General features: G+C 55.0%; 1 protein-coding gene across 2 annotated transcripts; it reads left to right on the forward strand.

Moving 5' to 3' along the window:
- The first annotated feature begins 7,004 nt into the window (after window positions 1–7,004).
- On the forward strand, window positions 7,005–14,085 carry FCGRT (Fc fragment of IgG receptor and transporter). Of its 2 annotated transcripts, XM_035725328.1 has the most exons (7): window positions 7,005–7,102; window positions 8,005–8,088; window positions 8,580–8,831; window positions 8,918–9,193; window positions 12,514–12,783; window positions 13,369–13,485; window positions 13,768–14,085. In XM_035725328.1, exons 2-7 carry the CDS (start codon window positions 8,019–8,021, stop codon window positions 13,845–13,847), a joined length of 1,065 nt encoding a protein of 354 aa, XP_035581221.1. In that variant the 5' UTR covers window positions 7,005–7,102; window positions 8,005–8,018; the 3' UTR covers window positions 13,848–14,085. The 2 variants fall into 2 exon arrangements, with proteins under 2 accessions (XP_035581221.1, XP_035581222.1); XM_035725329.1 differs by lacking the exon at window positions 8,580–8,831.
- The last annotated feature ends 752 nt before the right edge of the window (window positions 14,086–14,837 follow it).

Here is a 14,837-nt window from a genome sequence, read left to right on the forward strand (position 1 = left end):
AGGTAGTGAAGACTCAGATTTCAGAACAAGACCCGACGGACCTTGAGCAGGAAATCAAGTTCAAGATGATAAACCTGGGGGTCAGCAAGGCAGCAGGAAGGGGGGGGCACTGACTTCTAGAATCTGGAGAGACCCTCACCTGAGCCGCAGCAGGCGGAGATGGAGGCACAGAGGGAGGTGCTGGGGTCACATGCTGACTTCACCCCTTGGGGCTGGTGCTGCTGGGGTCCCCAGGTCCCTGCCCCCCATGCCTGTACCAGGGACCAAGGCACAGCACTGGTACAAGGGTTGGGAGACAGGGCCGAGAGGAGAGGAGCTGCTGCCTCCAGGGGCGCCGCCTCTGGACCAGCTCTGCTGCTCCTTTTTACCCAGACCCAGTGAGGGCGGGGGTTCCTGCCAGAGGAAGTGGGGCCGCATCAAAGGGGGCAGGAAGGGGCAGGGACAGGTCAGAAGGGGGCACCGCCCCGGATTTTCAGCCTGCAAGCCCGCCCCACCCCGTGCTAGAGGGCAGGGACCCTGCAGAAGGGGACCGGGACCCAGAAAGGGCTCTGAGGTTGCTCCCAGAGCCCCCCCCCACCACAGGTGTTTCCGTTTGGGGTGGGGCTGCCCTGTTGACAACAGCAGCCCAGCTCCCCTGTTCCCTCCCAGTGGTGATTGGGGTGTCTCCTTGGCCCCCCACCGCATTAGGTTACCTAGTCACCGGTGGGGCATCTGCCTGGTATATGTTGGGGGACACCTCTGCTGGGCCTGGTGGGTCAGGTGGTAAAGACCAAGGAGAGACGGCCTGGGGTCACGCCACTTGTGCCTGGAGGGAGGTGACCACAGTGTCTATCCTTTTTAGAGTCAAGTGACAGCCAGAGACCATTCCTAGGTCCATCACAGCCTCAGCGCTTGCCCTCTGCCCTCCTCAGCGCTCTTCCCTCTTGGCTCTGCCAGCCAGCGCCCACCAGACCTGCTCCCTCCTCTGAGCCTTCGCACTGGCTGTGCCCACTGCCTGGAAGCTCTCAGCTCCGGTGTCCACCTGGCTCCCTCCTTCATTGCCTTCGGCTGTAATGCTCACCAGCCTCTTTCCGTCTGGCAAAACCTCCAGTCCTCCCAACCACCCCTCCTGGCTTCATTGCCCTACAGAGACAGGTGAAGCCCATTCCTTGTATGTTTATACGTTTATTGTACAAATCCCGAGTGATACAGCATATTTGTTTACCTACTAACCACTGGAATGTGAGCCCCAGCCCGTGGACAAGTTGTAAGCGTTCCATACGTGTTTAGTGGAGTAAAGAGATCCAGGTTAAATCCTCGCATTCTCAGAGGCAGGCCTGAGCCCTGGGTCTCAAGGCTTGGAATAGCCAGAAGCAGGGACCATAAGCAGATGCCTCCAGGTGAAAATATGATGACCACAGGCTCTGTTTTGATTTCTAGCTCTGCTGCTCATTAGCAGGTCACCCCACCCCACCCCCGCCAACCGCAGAGCCTCGGGTTCCTAATCTGTAAAATGGGTTCTGGCCTCTCTCCCCCATTGGAGGATGAACCATGGTTACGTGTGTTAATGGAGTAGAACTAGTTCTAGTAAATGATACTTCTGATGGAAGTAATTTTTCCAGAGCCCTGAGCCCATTAGAGAAAGGCCCTGAGGTAGCTTAGTGTGACATGCCCTGGGTCCCTTCAGGAAGGCCCAAGGACAAGAGTCTTTGCCAGGGGGCCCCAGAGGTGTTCATTATAGGGTTGCGGAACCAGCGTCTAATACAGCAAGCCCTGGCGAGCTGGCATGGGACCTTGAGTCTATTTTAGCATGCTTCTAGAATATTCTGTTGAATGCCTCTGTAGGAGGTCCCAGTGGCATTGTATTTTTCTCAGAGAAATTAGGTGCAGGCACAGTTCCATAGCAGGGTCCTAGATGTATGTCAGCAGGGGTCAGGCCTATTACAGGAAAACAGGGCAGCTCACGGTGGTGTCATAATGTATCATGGCCCCGCACCTATCACAGCAGGCCTCTGGAATATTCTGATAACTACCCTGGCAATCATTGTTGCCTCCCCCGTGGTACTCTACTCTAGCAGAATTTACAGCAGCAGGAAGCTGAAATCATTTGACCGGCCCGGTCCGGAGGTCTGTGAGTGGAGTCTAAGAGAACTTGAATTTTAGTAGCTTCCCCGTGTGTTTGAGCCGCCCTGCTGCCACATTTTGGCCCTGCCCCGAGCCCATCGTGGGAAATCCCTGGGAATCCAACATTCTGGTAGGTCCCAGCTCTATTATATGTTATCACAGAGAGCTACAGCATAGATTCTGCGAGAACGTTCTAACAAGGACACCAAAGCCATTCTAGAAGAGTTTCAGGGGCATATCAAACCAGCCCAGGGTCATTCGTGGTTTGCCATCATTCATTCTACCAATATTTACTGTGCTGGCCCCTGGGGATGCAGGAGGGAGCAGGACAGATCCGGGCCCCGGTGTCTGAGATCCCTGGAACCCTAACAGCAGCAGGATTCGGGGGGGGCACATTAAGGGGAACAAATGTTACTACTTTGTCCTACCATGTGCCCCATGCTCAACCCTTGACTCGTTGAAGCCTCCCCCTGAGGTCGGCAGGATCGTTATTCCCACTTTACAGATAAGAAAACCAGGGCTCAGAGAAGCAGAGGAAGAGGGAGGTTTAGTTTTGAACTCAGGTGTGACTGCCTCATGGAGGCAGTAGGGGGCGCTATGGTGCAGGTGCAGAGGGGAGGGGCAGATGTTAAGGCGTGGGGCCGATCAGAGTACACAGTTCCCAGGGCCAACGCGGCTTCATGGACATGGTTCAGAAGGGACCCACGCTGGGTTCAATGGTTCAATGCTCTGCTCGAACTGTCTTGTGGTTGGAACAAGGGGCCCCACATTTTCATTTGCCCCAAGCCCCGCAAATTACGTAACTGGTCCTGCCATGGGCTTTATCTTCTTTATAGTGGGCCCCTGGGGAAATGATAGCAGGAGCCTAGGGGCTCTGGAGGGCACAGGCAGGATCGTTAGAGCTGGACCCTGGGACTACGAGAAGGGACAGCCAGCAGATGCTGTAAATAGCCCCTGAAGACATAACAGGACCCCAGTACACCTAGAAAGGACTCCCAGTGGGTACTAAGCGACCCTGAGGGCTTTCTCTGTTGTAGCAGGAAGGAGGGACATTATGGGGAATGTTCTGGCAGACTGGAGTCCTCATTGCCAAGCCCCGGGAGAGATCAGAAGGGGGATATTCTAACAGAAACAAGGAAGGGCGTCCTTCCTGACTGTGGTAGGCTGGATAGTGGTCCCCCAAAGGTGAATTCTCTAATCCCCCAAACCTGCAAATATGTTACTTCCTATGATAAAAGGGATTTTGCAGATGTGATTAAATTCAGGATTTTGAGATGGGGAGATGATCTGGGATTATCCAGGGGACCAGTGTAATCCTGAGCATATTTATAAGAGGGAGGCAGGGGCTGAGTGACTGGCTGGTTAGTTCAGCTGGGTAGAATATGACACTAACAACACCACCATTGTGGGTTTGCAACCCAAACAGGCTGAGAAAAGCATTACTTCTCATGTTTAATAAGAATTAATTAGGGGCACCTGGGTGGCTCAGTTGTTAGGTGGCTGCCTTCGGCTTGGGTCGTGATCCCAGGCTCCTGGGACTGAGCCCCGCATCGGGCTCCCTGCTCCGCGGGAAGCCTGCTTCTCCCTCTCCCACTCCCCTTGCTTGTGTTCCCTCTCTCGCTGTGTCTCTCTCTGTCAAATAAATAAATGAAATCTTTTTAAAAGTTAATAAAAAAAAATAAGAGGGAGGTGGGAAGATCAGAGCCAGAGAGAGATTTGAGGACGGATGGCCACACACACACACAGAGGTCAGAAAGGAGAGCAGATGCTGTTCTGCTGGCTTTGAAGCTGGAGGAAGGGGCCATGAGCCAGAGAATGCAGGTAGCTTCTAGAAGCTGGAAAAGGCACAGAAACGGATTCTCCCCCGGAGCCTTAAGAAAGAGCCAGCGTGGGGCACTTGGGTGGTTCAGTTAAGCATCTGCCTTCGGCTCAGGTCACGATCCCAGGGTCCTGGGATTGAGCCCCTCATTGGGCTCCCTGCTCAGCGGGGAGTCTGCTTCTCCCTCTGACCCTCCCCTCTCTCATGTGCTCTCTCTCTCTCTCATTCTTTCTCTCAAATAAATAAATAAAATCTTTGAAAAAAAAAAAAAAAAGAGTGCTCAGGGGGAGAGTACCCAGGTCCTGGGGACCCTTTATCAGGAACCAAAGGACTTTTCAGCAGGACCCAGTGAATATTAGAGTAGGGTCCTGAGAGGTGTTGCAATGACAGCTGATGGGACGTTGTGGCAGGACTGAGGACACCCAGAGGCGTCAGATACCCAGAGAGGGGGTAAAGCGGGAGCTGAAGGACAGTTGGGCAAGATGTGAGCAGTATGGAAGGCCCCAGGGACAATGCACTAGAGTCCCAGAGTGCGGTGGCAGGAACCCAAGGGCTTGTCCCCAGGGCTCTAGTGGCGTTATCTAGGAACCTATGCTATAGAGAAGATCCCTGGGGGAGGGGGGTGTCTTAACCAGTAAAGTAGGACCCAGGGGACCTAAAGAGGAGACACAGAGCCACGTAACAAGACCTCAGGGCCCCTTTATAATGGGGTCCCTTGAGGGTGGTTCTCTCCTGGGTGAGGGAGGAACAGTCTAGCTGGCGAGGAGATATGGGAAGGGCCTGATAGCAAGTCCCTGAGAAATGCAAATGCAGGAGATTTGTTGCTGGCAGGAATGTACAGAGGGAGAGAAGGGCCGGGGGCTGAGGCCCCTCTGGGGTCACACCAGGGTGAGGGCTCAGGACTGGTTTAGCAGGATCCCAGGGGTGGGGTGGCCGATTCTGAGAGAGAGATTAGCAGAAGCTGTTGCAGACGTTATTGCTGGGCCTCAGGATTCTGTCAGGAGACCCAAAGGGCATGGGGGTGGGGATCTGAGATATCAGAGACCAGGGGCCAAGCAGGGGCCTCTGGCCATGGTCCTGCAGGACACCAGGGACACGGCACTAAAGTTCGTTATTGGGGCCCCAGGGCAATGGTTTCCAGGCTCCAAGGGAAAGTAAAGCAGGGTCCTGGGGGACACTGTCACAAGACAGTGCCCCCCCTTTGTAAGATTTTATTTATTTATTTGACAGAGAGAGACACAGCGAGAGAGGGAACACAAGCAGGGGGAGTGGGGGAGGGAGAAGCAGGCTTCCCCGCGGAGCAGGGAGCCCGATGAGGGGCTCGATCCCAGGACCCTGGGGTCATAACCTGAGCCAAAGGCAGACACTCAACGATTGAGCCACCCAGGTGCCCAAGACATTGGCCCTTTTATACCAGGGTCCAAGGAACATCACAGGAGGGACCTGGGGCCTTTATTTTATTATTTACTTCACTTGTTTTTGGTCCTGAGGCCTTTAAAATGAGAGCCCCGGGGCTGCTGGAATGGTCCCCTAGACACATAGCCACATCCCTTGGGATGCAGAGGGGACAACTGAGCACGGCGGGTTCCTCAGAGTATTTTAGGAAAGAACTGAAGGGGGCGCCTGGGTGGCTCAGTTGGTTAAGCGACTGCCTTCGGCTCATGTCGTGATCCTGGAGTCCCGGGATCGGGTCCCACGTCGGGCTCCGGTCCCACGTCGGGCTCCCTGCCCAGCGGGGAGTCTGCTTCTCCCTCTGACCCTCCCCCCCCTCACGTGCTTTCTCTCTCATTCTCTCTCTCTCAAATAAATAAAATCTTTAAAAAAAAAAAAAAAGGAAAGGGCGCCTGGGTGGCTCAGTTGGTTAAGCGACTGCCTTCGGCTCAGGCCATGATCCTGGAGTCTCGGGATCGAGTCCCACGTCGGGCTCCCTGCTCAGCGGGGAGTCTGCTTCTCCCTCTGACCCTCTTCCCTCTCGTGCTCTCTATCTCTCATTCTCTCTCTCTCAAATAAATAAATAAAATCTTTAAAAAAAAAAAAAGGAAAGAACTGAGGGTGCTCTAATAGGATTTGTGGGGCATGAACAGAGGTTCCTTCGGCAGCATTAGAGGCCCTCAGGGTGGATCTTACAGGCTCCTCACTAAGTCGAACAGAGATTTACCATGTGTCACGGTTAATTTCATGTATCAACTTGGCTGGACCCCAGGCCCCAGATGTTGGGTCAAATATTACTCTGGATGTTTCTGTGAGCGTGTTTTGGGATGAGACTTCCACTGAAGTCAGGGGACTTGGAGGAAAGTGACTACTCTTCCAGAATGTGGATGGGCTACAGCCCATCAGTTGGAGCCTGAACAGAAGGACAAAACCGACCTCCCCTAAGTGGGCTGACTGCCTTCGATCAGACTCCATCTGCAAGATCAGCTCTCCCTGGTTTGTCCAGCCTGCTGCTGTGGGACTTGACCTGCAACTCTTTTCCCCAGGCTGCCAACCACCCCTATCATATTTTAGACTTGCTAAGCCAGCACAATCACATGAGCCAATTCCTTAAAATAAGTCTCTCTCTATATGTACAACATTCCAGTATAATGGAGGCATTGTTGCCGCAGCGTGGGCTGGGGCAGGGGACTGGAGGGGGCCTCTAAGCCTGTGAGCAGTATATATCTTGGGACTATGTTATTTAGGCTGTATCAGAAGATACTAAAGAACTGTAAGGGTATTTTAAGGGGACACTTAGGGGACGGGGTCCAAGAAGGAAATTTAGAAGGTGTCTGGAGAACTTGCACTGTGTAGCAAGAGCTGGTGAAGGGGTGAGAGGTGGGGGAGATTGTACAATGAGCTAAGAAGGGGACCCCCTGAAACCTCCAAATTTGGACTCTGACAGTCTTGGGCTCTCAACTTCATCCTGAATCGCTGGGTGGCTGACACCCTCAAAATAAGAAAACAGGGAGCAACAGAGAGAGAGAGACCAAAAAGAAAAGAAACAAAGAAAATGTTTCAAGAGAGGCAGAGACAAATACTCAGGGAGGCTGGGCGCCGGGCCTGGGGTGTGCCCTGCAGCTGGGGGGCGGGGTTGGATATTCCTGAAGTCAGGGAGCAGTCTCCGGACAGGATGTGAGAGAGGAACTGGGGTCTCCAGTCACGGGAGCCAGCTAGGGCTGCAGGCTGGAAGGGAACTTCGCTGCTGTGAGCAGAGCTGGGGCCCAGGCCGAGGGAGGATTGGCGGGGCCGGGACTCCTGGATCTGAGGGAGGAGCGGTTTGGGGTCCTGCACTCCGGGTCTGAGGGAGGAGTGGTGTGGGGGGGCCGGGGCTGGGTGTGGGGGGCCTGGACTCCTCGGTCTGAGGGAGGAGGGGGCTGGGGACTTGGACTCCTGGGTCTGGGGAAGGAGGGGCTGGGGGCCCGGACCCCTGGGTCTCAGAAAGGAGGGGGCTTGGGGGTCTGGACTCCCGGGTCTGAGGGAGGAGGGGCATGGGGGCTTTGGACTTCTGGATCTGGGGAAGGAGGGGTCCGGGGGAAGGGACCCTCGGGTCTGAGGGAGGAGCGGCTGGAGACCCTGGACTCCTGGGTCTGAGGGAGGAGGGGGCTTGGGGGTCTGGACTCCCGGGTCTGAGGGAGGAGGGGCATGGGGGCTTTGGACTCCTGGGTCTGCGAAAGCAGGGGCCCGGGGGCAGGGACTCTCGGGTCTGAGAGAGGAGGGGCTGGAGGCCCTGGACTCTGGGTCTCAGAAAGGAGGGGGCTGAGGGCCTGGACTCCAGGGTCTGAGGGAGGAGGGGCTGAGGGCCGGAGCTCCCCAGTCTGAGGAGGAGGGGCTGGGACTCGGATTCCAGGGTCTGAGGGAGGTGGAAGAGGCGGGGCCGGGCTCCGAGACAGAACTCTCAGCCTATCCAGGCTCTGTAATTAATTAACCCAAAGGGAACAAATGAAGGGGTGAAAGTTCACCGGGGAGGAGGGCAGGGTGGCCAGCCTCGGTCGCGGAGCCCCGGGGCCCCCAGGCGCGGGTGCGCGTGCTGGCCGAGGCCCTCGGGAGCTGGGGGAGGCGGGGGCGGGGCGGGGGTCGGAGCAGTCACGCGCCCCCTCCCGCCCCAGGTCTCCCGCTCAGGATGGGGGTCCCCCGGCCTCGGCCCTGGGGGCTCGGTTTGCTGCTCTTCCTGCTGCCGACACTGCGCGCAGGTGAGGGGCCGCGGCTTGCCGGGTAGGAGGGAGGCGCCGGCGGCCGGGAAGGGACGAGGGAAGCGAAATCTGAGGTTTCCCTCGGGCGGGCCCGGCCTCCTTCGCCTAGCGGCGCTTTATTACTGTTCTTCCTTCCTCGGTGTCTGCGTCTGCGGGCCCCCTGTTCGCTTCTCTCTGAGTCTGTCCCCCCCCCACCCCCAGTCTGTCCTCCACGTTCTGGATCTGCCCTTCTCCTCTCGAAGTCTGCCCCCCACCAAACCTGTCCCCCTCTCTCGGGGTCTTTTCCCTGCCCTTCTCTCTGGGTCTGTCCCCCCAGTCTGCCCCTTTCCTCTCTGCGTCCCGTGTCCGCCCCCCAGCCCCCAAGGTTGTCTCCCTCTCTCTGGGTCCGTCCTTGCTCTTTGGGGCCGAGTCTTTTCCCTTTCAGGGTGTCTGTCCTGCCAGTCTAGGCTCTCCCCCCATCTGCTCTCTCCATCTCGGTCTCCCTCCGGCAGACAGTCATTTCTCCCTCCTGTACCACCTCACGGCGGTGTCCTCTCCTGCCCCTGGGACGCCGGCCTTCTGGGTATCCGGATGGCTCGGTCCCCAGCAGTACCTGAGCTACAATAACCTGCGGGCCCAGGCTGATCCGTGCGGGGCTTGGGTCTGGGAAAACCAGGTCTCCTGGTATTGGGAGAAAGAGACGACAGACCTGAGGAATAAGCAGGAGCTCTTTCTTGAAGGTCTCAGAGCCTTGGGGGAAGGAGGTAAGACCAGGAGCCCCGGGGTCTGAGCGCGGAGGGGCCGGGGCCCCTGCTCCTGGGTCCTGCTTACCTGTGTGTGGGCACCCCAGGAACCTACACCCTGCAGGGCCTGCTGGGCTGTGAGTTGGGCCCTGACAACGCCTCGGTGCCTGTGGCCAAGTTTGCTCTGAACGGCGAGGATTTCATGAATTTCGACCCCAAGCTGGGCACGTGGAATGGGGACTGGCCCGAGACTGAGACCATCCGTAAGACGTGGATGCAACAGGCCGGGGCGGTCAGCAAGGAGAGGACCTTTCTGCTCAACTCCTGCCCCCAGCGGCTGCTGGGGCATCTGGAGAGGGGCCGTGGAAACCTGGAGTGGAAGGGTGAGCAGCCTCCAGAAGACTCCCTCACCCCCATGGATCTCTCCCTTCCCACAGCCCCACCATAGGCCTCACCGTCTTCCCGCAGCCTCTTCCTTGGCCTCCTGGCCTCCACCCTCCCCACTGCAGCTCCTCCTGGACATGTCCCAGAGGGTCTTTCTACACCCAAAGCTGCCCCCACTCCTCTCCTGCTCACAGCCCTCCCCTGGCTCTCAGAGACCTCTGGACACAGCTCAAGTGCCTCAGCCTGGCCTGGAGACCCCGAGCGCCGTGGTCTCTGTCCCTCTCCTCAGCCTCCATCTGCTTCGCTCAGCCAGACAGGCTCACCCAGAGTTCCTCGAGCCTACACCAGCCCTCGCATTTCTCCACCTCTGCCCTTCTCCGTCGGTTCCTCTGGTGTAGCAGCCGGGGAGATTTTTCTGTGGCCCATGAGGCTTTTCACTTAGCTCCTTTGGATCCCCACGATGCCTTGTGTGACTCCCATTATAGCACCAAAACACCCCAGCTCTACTTCTGCGCATGTCTGGGGGATTCTCAGGGGCTGGAATTAGAGCTCTTTTGTCCTCAGTGTCCCTGTCTTGCAATCACAGCTTCCATCCTGGCCCTCAGTACAGACCATCCTCTACCTAGCAGTCAGAGGAGCGTTTTAAAACATAAATGAGCTCCTAGCCTGCCACTGCCTAAAACTGCCCCCATTAACTTTTCTCTAGTCTTACACTACAATGCAATCTCTGTTCCGTGGCCTACAATCCCCACAGGTGGCTGGGCCTGGCTGCTTTCTGTCACTATAATTTCACAACACCCCAGCCATGCTGGCTTTCTCACCCCTTCCTCCAAGTGTCAGGTTCTTGTCCTCCTCAGGACCTTTGCACCTGCTGTTCCCTCTGCTTGCAGTTCTCTTCCTTGGGATCCTGCCATGACTGGGTCCTTCTCATGCTTTAGGTTTGACCTTGGATGTCAGCTCTTCAGCAGGGCCCTCCCTGATCACCCTGGTTAAAGTGTGCCCCAACATGACCCCCATCACTGTATCCCATGCCATTGTTTTGTCCATTGATTCACTATAGTGTCTTTGTTTTTTCTTTTTTATTGAGGTGTAACTCACCTACCTAAAGTATATGGCTTGATTAAGTTTAATGGATGCCCGTGTACGTGCGTACCAAGATCTAGAACATTTCCAGCACCCCGCAAGACTTCTTGTGTCCCCTCCCATTCCATACCTCTCAAGGGCAACAACTGACCCGATTTTTATCACCGTGGCGTTGCGTGATTTTGAATTTCAGATGACTGTGAGCATGTGCTCGTTTGAGTATGGTGGTGTAGGCCCCACATTAGCTTTAGTAGGTAGTGCTAAACACTTTTCTCAAAGGGGTTGAACCCATTTCATAATCCCACCAGCTGTGTATGAGAACTCCAGTTGCTCCACAGACTTGCCAAATTTGATATTGTCTGTCTTGAATTTGAAGCATTCTGGTGGGTGTGTGGTGGTTTCTTATTGTGATGCATTTTTCAATTCTCTGATGATAAATGATAATCGTATACATGATTTGGCAAAATCAGATCAATGAGGGGGCGTGTGTGTCTCACTTGGTTAAGCCTCCGACTCTTGGTTTTGGCTCAGGTTGTGATCTCTGGGTTGTGGGATTGAGCCCCACATCAGGCTCCGTGCTCAGCGGGGAGTCAGCTTGGAATTGTCTCTCTCCCCCCCTCTCCCCCTCTCCCCCAAAATAAATGAATTCTTAAAAAATTTCAGGTAAATGAGTTGATGACTAGTGACAGGGTACTTTTTTGCACTATTGACCAGTTGAGCGTCCACTCTTTTGGAGTGGTTGTTTGAGTGTTTTGCCCATTTTTAAATAGGAGTTTTTATCTCTTTTTCTTATTAGAGTTCTTAATATATTCTGGATATGAGTCTTTTGGCTATGTCAGGTGGTTCTATTGGAAATAACCTTTCCTGGTGTGCAGCTTGTCTTTTCATTCTCTTGATGAACCTGTTTGATAAACAAAAGTTCTTAGTTTTGTTTTTGTTTTTTTTAAGATTTTATTTATTTATTTGACAGAGAGAGACACAGCGAGAGAGGGAACACAAGCAGGGAGAGTGGGAGAGGGAGAAGCAGGCTTCCCGCGGAGCAGGGAGCCCGATGCAGGGCTTGATCCCAGGACCCTGGGATCATGACCTGAGTCGAAGGCAGATGCTTAATGACTGAGCCACCCAGGCGCCCCCAAAAGTTCTTAGTTATAATGAAGATCAATCCATCCATCTTTTGTATGTAGCTTTGTGTGTGTTCTCTTGAGGAAATCTTTCCTCTCCCAAAGCTATGAAGGTATTCTTCTAGGCCTTCTAGAAGCTTGGTTGATAAGTAACTTTTATATGTAACTGTAAATCCATCTTGAGTTAATTGTGTATGACGGTGTGAGGTAAGGGGTCAAGGTTATTTGTCACTTGTGGATCTCCAGTTGACCCAGCTTCCTTTGTTGCAAGACCACCATCCTGTCTCCTCCACTGAATTGCAGTGGAGCCTTCTTTCCCAAATTAGATGTAGATGTGTTATTTGTTTTTGTTTGTTTTAAAAATTCACCAATGACGTCACCTGGACCTGGACTTTTATTTTTTGGAAAGTTTTAAATTATGGATTAAAAATTGTTAAATCATTATAGGACTACTCAAGTTTTTTATTTCTTCTTGTGTCAGTTTTGAAAGGTTGCATTTCCTAGGAATTTGTCCAGTTCGTTTAAGTTTCAAATGCGCTGGTATGGTATTTTTCATAATATCTGCTTACTATCTTTTTTTTTTAAGATCTTATTTATTTATTTGACAGAGAAAGACACAGCGAGAGTGGGAACACAAGCAGGGGGAGTGGGAGAGGGAGAAGCAGGCTTCCCGCGGAGCAGGGAGCCCGATGAGGTACTCGATCTCAGGACCCTGGGATCATGACCTGAGTCGAAGGCAGATGCTTAACCAACTGAGCCACCTGGGCTCCCCAAAGACAGGGAGTTTGGTCTGTCTTGTTCACTGCTGTGTCCCGGGCACCCATTAGAGTGTCTGGCACTCGGTTGATGCTCAGTATGTGTCTCTTGGAGGAAGGAATGGATGAGGGGTAGATACCCTCACTGTGGATAGGTGGGGTCTCTATCCCCTCAGGAAGCTCCCTTTACTTTTGCCACTATATCCTCCAGGCTCAGCACAGTGCAGGGCACATGGTGGGGCCTGCTGGGTATGGTGGGAGGAATGGAGGCCTCTGTATGTCCTTCCCCGGCCCTCACTAGGTCTGGCCCCAGGGGTTCGTGGGCTTCGGGCTTAGGTCTGTCTGCCTGTTTGTCTGCAGAGCCGCCCTCCATGCGCCTGAAGGCCCGACCTGGCAGCCCCGGCTTTTCTGTGCTCACCTGCAGTGCTTTCTCCTTCTATCCCCCGGAGCTACAACTGCGATTCCTGCGCAACGGGCTGGCCGCCGGTTCTGGTGAAGGTGACTTTGGCCCTAATGGCGACGGCTCCTTCCACGCCTGGTCTTCGCTGACGGTCAAAAGTGGCGACGAGCATCACTACTGCTGCCTGGTGCAGCACGCGGGGCTGCCGCAGCCCCTCACTGTGGAGCTGGGTGAGGGCCCACCGCGCGGTGGTACTCCTTGTCTCTGGGCGCCTTTCGTCCTTCCACCCCACTGCTGCCAGTCCTCCCTGAGTCTGACCGCCTTCCCTCCTGCTGGTGCTGGCCTCGCTGAGTCCGCCCACCCATTAACCGCTCTGGACAGTCCTCCCTCGGTCTGACCGCCTTCCCTCTTGCTGCTGCTAGCCTGATCATTCGTTGTCTGCCGCTAGCCGCCGTCACTAAGACTGACCGTGTATTGCTCAGCCACTGCCAGTCCTCTGTGAATCAGCCCTTCTACTGCTCTGTGCCGGCCCTGCCTCTCCGAGTCACAATACCACGCACCCTTGCTGCTACGGGTCCCTCGGCCAGTGTGACTGGGACCCATCTTGCTGTGGCTGGCTCTTCTATGCGATGTGGGAGCATTCTGCACAGACCTAGAACATCAGCTGACTGGCGTGCCCTCTGTCCACACCCATTCCCCAAAACCTGATGCTGGGGTCGCTGAGGTTGGGAGGGACTGAGAACCCCCAGGCTCCTGCGCTGACTCAGATGGGCTGGTGGGTCCCCTCAGCATCTCACGTCATTCTCTGGCTGCAGAATCACCAGCCAAATCCTCGGTGCCAGTGGTTGGGATCGTCGTCGGCTTCTTACTGCTCACGGCAGTGGCTGCAGGAGGAGCTCTGCTGTGGAGGAGGATGAGAAAGGGGCTGCCAGGTGTGGAGCTGGAAGAGGGAAAGAACTCAGAGAGAGGGACAGAAACCCCCAAGGAGAGGGAGACACAGACCTGGGGGGGGCGGATCTAGACAGAAAGAAACAGAGACCTGGGGAGTGGGAGACTGGAGGGAGGAAACAGAAGCTCGGAGGAGGACAGAAACTTGTGGAGTAGGGCAGAGACTGGGAAAGACAGACAGACAGACACACGTGGGGGAGGGGCAGTCAGGAACCCAGAAGATTTCAGAGATTCTCACGACCCGCCCCCCCTTCCTCTTCCCTCAGCCCCTTGGATGTCTCTCAGTGGGGACGATGAAGGGGCCCTCCTGCCCACTCCTGGTGTGCCCAAGGATGCTGACTCTTAGCATATAAATGCATTCTCAGCTGCCTGATGATCATCTTCCATCCTGGCTACCACCAGCTAATGTAGTCAGGCCCCCTTCATGCTGTGAGACCTCCTGGAATCCTGGTATTTCTGAGCCTCCAGAAAGAGTCCTGGGCCCGATGACCTTCTGGATTTCTCCTGTGGCCTGCCTCAGTTTCCCCTCCTGATGATCATGGCTCTTTCCCACCTCCACATATAAACACGAGTTTGGGCCCGAATCATTGTGTTCTTATCATTTCAACTTTTAGGCGGGGGGGGGGGGGGGGAGTAGGAGAACACGTGTGTGTGTGGGGGCGGGGGGGCGGATAAATAGCCTAAGCCCTGGGCTTCAGATCTCTCCGGAGACTAACATTTGCCAGTTGTGGAATATGCCAATTTTATATACCAAGTCATGTCTTTTCATTCATAAGTTTCACAGATACTTACCAGATGCCTACAAGGTACCTCGCATTTTGAGGAATTCTTGGCTGGAGTCTGACCTGACTCCTTGGGTGGAGCGGAAGAGAAGCATTGTTCCCTCTTTGAGGGAAGGGGTTGTCTCCTCTGGCCCCTTGGTTCCCTTCTTTCTTAAACCATGCTGACAAAGGGAAAGATAAAAATACACCTCCCTGGGCGCATGCCTGGCTCAGTCGGAAGAGCATGCGACTCTTAATCTTGGGGTCGTAGGGAGCTCCAGCTCTACCTTCGGTGTAGAGATTACTTAATAAAATAAATAAAAAAACAAAAACAAAAACAAAAACAAAGAAAACCCTCCCAAAAGACCCCAAACCACCTCCCCAGAGGCTTGGGAAACGGAACAGCTGGAGGTGGTCGGTGGTCCGGCAGGGCGCTGCGATGCCTGCCGGGAGTTGTAGTTCTCGGCATCCGAGTCTCTCCGGGGCCGCCCACCCCGCCTGCCCGGGGAAGGGGCGGGCGGAACCTCTGGGGCCGCGCTCTTCTCTGTGGACGTGGCGTGGGGCGCACGCGGCCC

This window comes from Zalophus californianus, chromosome 17 (assembly GCF_009762305.2).
Source record: "Zalophus californianus isolate mZalCal1 chromosome 17, mZalCal1.pri.v2, whole genome shotgun sequence".
Lineage (NCBI taxonomy): Eukaryota > Metazoa > Chordata > Mammalia > Carnivora > Otariidae > Zalophus > Zalophus californianus.